We start from the raw sequence: 9,742 nt of genomic DNA, 5'->3' as shown, positions 1-9,742 counted from the left end.
CTGATCAGGCCTTGAGAGCCTACCGTAAGTTTGTTTCAGGGGTGGGGCAAAAGAAATTATGGTGAGTTGATGTATCACTAACCTGTCATCTGTGCTTTTGTCTAGAATATATAGTTTGTGTTCTAAAAATACTGTCTTACTGATGTCTGAAGCTTGAAAGAAAAAAAAAATCTTTATCATATCAAATACTGGAATTCAACATCTTACACAGTATAACCCATCACATCATGTGTATCATAAATTAAGCATGCACAAAATTTTTTCCATCAATCACAACCAATAACACTGGATGAGCCCTCAGTGTCACTAACAGTCCTTTTCAACTTTCCTGGACAAAAAAAAACAAACATCATAAAAACATGGATGCATTCATGTTCCAAATGCTAACAAGGAAACATGTCTTTCATTAAGCATCACATTTCATGTTACAATATATACTTCAGTTTTCATGCATATCTGTCTCTCTCTATATATAACAAACTTCATAACCTCACCAACAGTTTGTTCATAAATGCAGACCTTTTCCCTTTGATATATGTGACTCCTACAGATCTTTTACACTCACAGACAAAACTTACTTCTTAAACTACATAGAACTGTACAACTTATCAATAAGACAGACTGGTCCCTTGGTGACCAGATCACAGAGAAGACGTGTATTCAGCGTTCCGTGAAACTCACTTCTTCTCCTCCTCCCTCAACTCTGTTGTGAAGAGTCATTGGGGCACCCAACAGAACTGTTGACCAGATTCCCCCAGATTCCTCCATGTCTGCAAATGTTTTTCAACAGTCCATCGGTTTTTTTTTCCCTTTCTTTCCCTGCATGAAGCTGTAGGGGGTTTAACAAGATGGCTGGAAAATACCTTCACGACTTACATGTTTGAACTCAGTTGTTGCATTGCTCGAATCAGAGCTTTGTTCTCTTCCTGAAGCTTGACATTGTCCACATCCAGATCATCGCATTCCTGCAACACACGACAAAAAAATCTGAGATGCGGTAGCCTAGTGGTAACGCGTCTGCCTATGAAGTGAGATAATCTGAGCACACACAAACTTTTTTGAATCCAACACTTGCCAGTATTATCTCCCCCTGAGTGGTGGTCTGGGCACAAGCCATTTGAAAGAGATGATAAACCAAAGTCCCATGTCATGTGTAACATGCACTTTCTGACTTAGCCCACAATAAAGAACATGAGGACTGAAACAAAAGTTTTATCCCTGGCAAAATTAAAATATTCACTTTGATAATAAAACAAATACATCTGCAGGCAGAAAAAGATTAAACAAATGCATGGTGTTTTTCTGCAGGGAGAGCAGCCCCAATATCACACAGAGAATTTTGTTTTGACAAAGAGTAATAATACAATATAATACTTACAATAAAATACAATACAAAAATAAATAAAAATCCAACCACAGGTTTTCATGACAAAGATCTATTCAGTTTGTAAAGGAACAAATTCACTGAGTAAGTACTCATTTCTCTTTATGACATGTGCAAACATATATATCATATATCATTATATGTATCTCACTATCTGTACAGAAAATTATACAATATATATTTTTAAACACACACACAAGCTGCACACATTGTGAGCTAATACACATGCACCCACACACACACACAAACTACACACACACACACATGCCCATCCACCCATCCATCATCTTCACACACACACACACACACACACACACACAAAACATACCCTGTTCAACATGGTGACAATTCGTTCCAACTCGGCGATACGTTTGTCCTTCTGCTCCAGTTGTTGCTGCAGTTTCTTGTTCTCATCCTTCTCCTTGTCCAGTTGCTACAATGTTCAACATACAATGTTAGGGTAAAAGGAAATACTGCTACAACTTTCAACAATGTTAGTATACGGGGGTATACTGCTGCCATGTTCAACAATGTCAGGGTAAGGGGGAATACTGCTGCAATGTTCAACAATGTCAGGGTAAGGGGGAATACTGCTGCAATGTTCAACAATGTCAGGGTAAGGGGGAATACTGCTGCAATGTTCAACAATGTCAGGGTAAGGGGGAATACTGCTGCAATGTTCAACAATGTCAGGGTAAGGGGGAATACTGCTGCAATGTTCAATAATGTCAGGGTAAGGGGGAATACTGCTGCAATGTTCAACAATGTCAGGATAAGGGGGAATACTACTGCAATGTTCAACAATGTTAGGGTAAGGGGGAATACTGCTGCAATGTTCAACAATGTGAGGGTAAGGGGGAATACTGCTGCCATGTTCAACAATGTGAGGGTAAGGGGGAATACTGCTGCCATGTTCAACAATGTCAGGGTAAGGGGGAATACTGCTGCAATGTTCAACAATGTCAGGGTAAGGGGGAATACTGCTGCAACATTCAACAAACAAGATTAGGGTAAGGGGGAATACTGCTGTAACGTTTAACAAACAAATTAGGCTAAGGGAGAATACTGCTGTAGTGTTCAACAGTGTTCAGTAAAGGGGCATAAGGCTGTAATGTTCAACATACAAAGTGTGGGTAAGGGGGAAATCCTGCTGTGATGTTCAACAAACTATGGTAGGGTAAGGGTTAACCGGTTATACTTTCATATTGTTTACCCTTTGACTACTGCAGACGAGTATGTTTGTCAACGAAGGGCTGTTGCCCCACTGAGATAACACAGAGCTTACAGGTCAGAATATTTTGGTCATCACCATTGTTTGTCTTTTGTCATATTACTTTCTCCCTGGGGTAGCACAGTGCAGCGTATGATTAATATAAGGCACTTAAAGTAATCCATCTCAAAGAATCAACTTTTTTAATTACCTTAGCTGTATCCCTGACAGTGTAAGGCATTCTGCTCTACACTTGAGCACCGTTAGGGCAACAACACTGTATTTTCACTGGAGCATCAAATCAGGATTTATCAAACTGGTTGTTCTACATACTGAATTAGATTTTTAAAAACATTTTATAAACAATGAAGAGGTACAACTCTTGATAAACTTCCAGCTGACTTATTGATGAAGTTCTGACACATTCTGGCACTGTTTCTGCAACTTTTGTTTGTGACAAATATAGTAAGAAAATCATGTTTCACTACTTGGCAAGTATAAAACAAAAAGTGTTCCAAGATGTACATGTAAAAAAACAGTTCAGTTGATCTTTGATATTCGTTGATAATGATATCATATTGAAAATGAGTGTTGCAAACACTTAAAGGCGAAACAACTTATGAGTGATCTCCGCAAAATGCCATTTTAAAGAATCCACAAGATACATCAAATTCAATGCAGCTAAACATGTTACTCTTAGTCCAGGCAAGGAAGGCTATACATGTTGTGATGTAATCCTCCCAGTACTGAACGGTTAGATGATTAAATAAACAAATTTCCATACATATATATAATGGCACACACACATCAACATGCACATAATTTACAAACTTCACACACACACACACACAACTCTCTCCAGCTTTTTATCTTTCTCGAAAGCATAATTTCAAACAGCTGAAATGTGTTTCTTTGTACATGTATGTAAAGCGCTTTGAGCTCTATTTGAGAAAAAGTGCTGAATATTATCATCATAATAATTATTATCATTATTATTATCATCACTATTATTATCAACATTATACTTACAAGTTGCATAATTCATCATTCTTTTAAAAACGTTATGATAAAAAAGAAAGTGTTCAACATCCATTCCACCCACACACCATTCTCAGCCTCACCTTCTGAATGTATCCGGAACCGTCAGCGGTGGCAGAGGAGGGCTGTGCCGAGAACGGCCGCGCAGACTGAAAGCTGAAGCGCGAGGTGTAGTAGCTCCCACCCGCGCTGCTGGTGCTCCCGTTGCTGTTGCTTCCCTTCTCGCTGCTCTCCTGCTCCTGCTCATTGATGCGCGACGGAAGGTTAGTTCCAAAGCTCCGCTCCGGTCGCCACGAGTCCTTGGGAGCACCGAAGCCCGCGACACGAGATGTGCCGGCGTCTTTGCTGATGGAACCGGGGTCTCGCTGGAGGCACGGCTCTGGATCTGTGCTGAAGGCGTACTTGGACACGAGTGCTGAAACCGATGACTTGGACAGGGCGGAGGAGGGTGGTGTTATCTTTGCATCCTGATCACTGGAGGCAGCCTGTGAGGCCACCACGCACCTGGGAGCAGATGACGCTCGCGACGCTTCGGGGGAGAACTTGGAGTATCCGGACAGCGTCTTGTATGAGCGGACGCCTGATAATTTGTGGGTGTCGGAAGACTCAGATCGGCCAATGAGGGTGAGGTTGGTTTCGGAATGGCTGACGGTGCTGTCATAGTCCTGGTTGTCCTCCAGGTCTGCTTCGAGATCAGAAGGACTGCAAAACCATAACATGAACAGTTCACCTCATTTGGATTTTTAAACAAAGAAAAAAACAGGGGGGTCTCATTTACATAATTTCACAGAAAAAGTTCATGGGCCAGTCCAAATCAGGTTGTAACAAAACACAGTTCATCTGTAATTGCCCGAATCAGTGATGTACTTTATTGTCAAAGGTCTGGACATGAAAATACAGGTGTCCGGAAAAGGGCAGTTAATTAACTGATAGAATCTACCCAAAAAGGCTTCAACATTTGCAAATCTGCAAAGTTTGTAACACAGATGAGCAGATGATTGCTACACTTTATATGCACAGAATTTATGAGACAGGCGAACCAGTTTTTCCTTACACTGTTACAGTCTGTAGTCAACTGACAATTTAAGGAAGCAGCCTGAAACTGTTCACAACCTTCGTCCAAACAAGAATTCGAACCCGACAAGCACACACACACACACACATGTATATATATATATATAGAGAGAGAGACAGAGAGACAGAGAGAAAGAGAGAGAATTATAATTTATATCTGACTGGAAGTGGAACAACCTCTCTAACTCATGAAATCTCAGCAGAAAGTGTCAAGAGGTTACCAAACACTGTCCAGAGCAACCTGCACATCATTTCCTCAAACTGCTGCTAGCTTACCCATGTATGCAGTGTCATTAATCATGATCAGTGAATAGCTTAAAATCATAATCTGAAATGTCACCGCTAAACAGGTTTACAACCAAATGAAACAAATCATTCAGGCTGCAAATGAAACAAACTTCACTCTTGATCAGTCGTGAGGAGGCACAGTAGTGAACTGGTTGGGCGCTGAACTTCCTGATTCGGTATTCACCATGCACACTGATCAGGGTTCAAGGCCCAGTTTCAGCAAGGTTTTGTAACTTTAGGAATGGTACTATATATTTTAAGCGGCTATTCAAAAAAGCAAAATCAATCAGCCAGGACGAATCACATCCAGCTTTGGGGATTTTCAAGATGCTCCCCTCTGGTCGACGGTATAGAAGTATAAGGATGAAAACCAATCGCTTCGCCAATAGCTTTTTCCACAAAGCTGTCAATGCCCTGTCTCTTGAACAAATCCAGTGTGATAAATAGAATTGTGCAACCAACAACAATCTACCTGAAGATCTAGTCATCAACCCCATCCACATGTAATATGCAGTTTCTGTTCAAACGTGTGTGTGTGTGTGTGTGTGTGTGTGTGTGCAGTGCGTACATGTGTGAGTATGCACAAGTTTTTATACTGATATGCACTTGTAATAGTTGTATGTATCCTAATTTCTACTGTATCTGTGTTTGTGTATGATTTTCGATTTATGTTTGTTTCTTGTTGTGTACTATCCCATCCAATATTCCTTGTGACCCCGGTACACTTGGTAATAAAGACATATTCTATTCTATTCTATACTCAAGTTTTCCTTACTCCACCCATGTAAGATCTGGGGACCTGACTTCACAGATGGGAAAGACTTTGACCTCATCAGCTGTATTGAAACTGAACAGGACACAACTAACAAGTAATACCCGTCAAGATGCCAGGAGGTATAAACAATGCAAGAGAAAACTCAGTCCACATTAAGAAAGCAGATCCAACCAAACGAGCCATCAACAACTTCACTCTGAATCAAGCAGGCTGTGAAACAAAACATGCAGCTCTTCGATTCAAATCAAAGCGGCAGAATACACAACTAGCTGAGTCACATCCAAATCTCCTTTACTCACTTTCTTTCAAACAACTGCTCCATTTAATTTCTCAATTCTGAGAAGTCTGAGCAGCAGTAACTCGGTGTGACAGCATTATCTACAATGATGTGTGTCTGCATGGAGTCCAACGTGAGGGTGAAAAAATTTGCAAGAATATGTGTGTGTGCGTGCATGTGCACTAGCAAGTGTGCTATACAATACATATTACTTTGCACATATGGAGGGGAGAAAGTGGAGGAGGGGACATGTATGCATATATGTCCTCGTGCTTATATTTTGTGTATAAACTATAAATGCTTGCAAGGAATTTTTTCCTTTTTTCAAGAGGACATAATCAAGTCTGAAATCTAAAGTAATAAGCTTACAAAATTTATCAGTACAAACTATGCCATAGCCACAATCTCACAGCACCAAACCGCAAAAGGATTCTTCATTAAGTGGACACTCACCTCTTGTTGCCTCGAGGCAAAAAGCTACCTGCTGGTGGTATGGACTGAAACACACAAAGATAAACTTTACAATGTTGATCACTTGACTGTTGTTAATCAAATCCTCCTTCTCTAGCTTAGACTCTGTGTCAGTATTTTATATAGATCTGCACAAATAAATCATACATCCATTCATCATTTCATGCATTCTCCCTTCACACACACACACACACACACACACACATCTGTATCTATTAAATTATGTATAATGTGTATAATGCACAAAGAGTTAAATGTGGGACGAGTTATTTTGTTTATAATGTCCTTTCACACATGCTGCTGACTGCTGACATTTTGTTTAAGTACTAATTGTCATGCTCTGTGTGTGTGTGTGTGTGTGTGTGTGTGTGTGTGTGTGTGTGTGTGTGTGTGTGTCTGTGTGCCTCTAGCTGTGTGTGTGTGTGTGCGCGCACGCAAATGTGTTGACTGTAGTGTATGTTTGCTTGCATCTTTGCTTCAAACGTTATCTTTTCCTCATTTTTTCAGTCATACATATTTCCAGACAGCATCAATGAATATTGTAAACTTAAAAAAAAAAAAAAAAAGAATTGTAGAACTTAACTGTTGTGGCTACTTAATGAATTCAGAACGCCCAGTACAAAACAAAAAAAAAAAAAGCCATAAAAGAATGGAACAATGCTATCCCATGTCAAATCAGTCTTTTATAGTTTTAAAACATGAGTGCTCCACTGAAGTTCCAAATTTAATGCTGCAGCTCCTGCTGCTGCTCCAGGTTATGTCATGGTTACATTTCTTCTTCTTCTTCAGGACTCTGCATTCGTGCACCCCCACAATCATTCATATACATGTCTGTACGCTATGAGAGGGCTTTTAGTTTTACATGTATAATATAAATGTTTTTACCCCAGCCCACCAAGTTTTAATGAAGACAACCATACTCTATTTCCGGGGGTATAGTTAAACTGAAATCTGAGCAACAGAAGATGAAACTGTCTACTAATGATACTATCACTGTTGTGAAAACAGTTTAATAATAATTAATAAAATAAAATAAAAATAATAATAAAAAATAAATAAAAGATAAGTAAAAAAGATTAATTCAAGGTTCACAGGAGAACTTGAAAAAAGAATTTTTCTACACAGCTTTGCTGCCAAATTTACTGGATCTGCATGCATGCAACTTCAGCATCTGCATTATTAAATATTATGGAACAGCTGGACAAGGTAACAGAATGAACACAAGATTTCATCAATCAATGCCTAAAAAGAGATAGTCTTAGGAATTTCACCAGACATGATGATGACTGATATAATTTCTTAATTTCATACTGAGACTGGTGTCCATTTAAAAAACTGCACAAGAGCTGGAATATACTACAAAATGAATGATTTATAAAGTACTTTGTTGAGCTATCAAATCATGTAGTAAAGGTCAAAGTCCGTGCTAAAGAAAAGATGGACATCAGCAATTTGATGTATTGAGTAACACAAACCCCAGGCTAAGTCATGACTGATTTAACTGGTATATTTTATTCATATTATTGACAGGTTTTCAAACAGGAAACAACCTCTGAAAGGGATGGACATACATTTTCCAACCATTTCCTTGTTTGTCCATGTGGTTTGAAACGAGACTAGAGTGTCTTATAATTCAGTAATGTCAATTTCAATTAATGTCTTAGACTGTAAAGAATGTATCAGTTATATACATATATATATATATATATATGTATGTATGTGTATATATATATATATATATATATATATATATATATATATATATATATATATATATATTAATTTAATATAATAAAAAAAAAAGAACATTCAGAACAAGGATCCTACACTATTGCTAAGTACTGTTTTAGAGAAGTAAATAAGACATTGTCAATCTCTTCCCACAAGTGCTTAAAAACAACAGCAGCAAAATGACCATATTATATAATATATGCATGTACACAACATTTTTTCTATCTAATTTTAAAATAGCTTTTTTTTCATGGACATTTATACAGTTACCTCTTCTTTTATTTTTTCTTCTTTTTTTTTTTTAAGTGTCTGAATGCTGCACCTGATAGTGTTACTCACTTATCACCACTCTTCATTCAAGATTATCTCTTGAGATCACTCCAAGCAATTCCACATTAAGGCAAAATGACTCTTGACTCAAGCACAATGTTGAAGAGACCTTCACAATGGCTGTTTTCTGACAAGACAACTGGTCAAGTGCTGTATAATTGTTTCTGGTATGAGCACTATGACTGAATCTGTGTGTGTGTGTGTGTGTGTGTGTGTGTGTGTGTGTGTGTGTGTGTGTGTGTGTGTGTGTGCGCGCGCGCGCCTGCATCTCACTGTGTCTATCTCTGTGTGTGTGTGTGTGTGTGTGTGTGTGTGTGTGTGTGTGTGTGTGTGTGTGTGTGAGATAGACAGACAGACAGATAGACAGACACAGACAGAGAGAGACAGGGAGAATGGGGTGGAGAGAGACAGAGACACACAGAGAAAGAGAGTTTATTAAATTAAAAATATGTCTGTGTGCCGTGGATCTGATGTGTGAGAGGAGACAAAAAGAACACTTCTCTGACCTCATATGTATGTTGGCCATGGTGGTGGTGATGATGATGATGATGATGCAGTCCATGAGAGTGGGAGGTGGTGCTCTCATTAAACGCTGTGTTTTTCTTGGTCTCCTGGTTCATGTTACTCTCATCATCATCTTCGTCCAACGAGTCTCCGGTGCTCTGCAAATGTTACCACATTATCATAATCAATATATATTTCAAATGGTCATTTAATGCAGAGAAATGACTACAGATGAGCAGCGAAAGAACTTAATCACCTTGTTCCCCCACAAATAAATAGATAAATAAATAAATGACAACAAATCACGAGGCACTGTTATCACCTTGAACGTCAAGACAAACACAAAGACACCAACAATGTATTAACTGTTGGTGAGTTTTATATATATTTGATTTTGTCCTGAATACTTTTTTCTTGCATTTAATTTGTGTGTGTGTGTGTGTGTGTGTGTGTGTGTGTGTGTGTGTGAAATATGGCTGACTAAAGTATAATTTATAAATCATTAAATTATTAATCAAATATGAACATTTAACTTAAGTTTTTAACTAGTTTAACTTGAAGACATTTTTCTTTTTCATGTGTCATTTAACACGCATGTGTATTCTATAGGTTGGAATGATAGAATAAATAAATAAATAAATAAGACATGAGTGAACATAA

At 38.5% G+C, this 9,742-nt stretch overlaps 1 protein-coding gene across 1 annotated transcript in view; it reads right to left on the bottom strand.

The window, feature by feature from the left end:
• Positions 1–813: 813 nt before the first annotated feature.
• Positions 814–9,742, bottom strand: part of LOC143283341 (uncharacterized) — a 10,768-nt gene continuing 1,839 nt past the window's right edge. The window contains exons 2-6 of the mRNA XM_076589548.1: positions 9,085–9,240; positions 6,500–6,543; positions 3,716–4,334; positions 1,713–1,817; positions 814–965 (exon numbers count right to left, since the gene is read on the bottom strand). Of these exons, the coding sequence (XP_076445663.1) occupies positions 873–965; positions 1,713–1,817; positions 3,716–4,334; positions 6,500–6,543; positions 9,085–9,240 (1,017 nt within the window). The 3' untranslated portion in view covers positions 814–872. The remainder of the gene's footprint in view (positions 966–1,712; positions 1,818–3,715; positions 4,335–6,499; positions 6,544–9,084; positions 9,241–9,742) is intronic.

The sequence above is a fragment of the Babylonia areolata genome, chromosome 6 (assembly GCF_041734735.1).
Source record: "Babylonia areolata isolate BAREFJ2019XMU chromosome 6, ASM4173473v1, whole genome shotgun sequence".
Lineage (NCBI taxonomy): Eukaryota > Metazoa > Mollusca > Gastropoda > Neogastropoda > Buccinidae > Babylonia > Babylonia areolata.
This window is presented reverse-complemented; position numbering and strand designations above follow the sequence as displayed.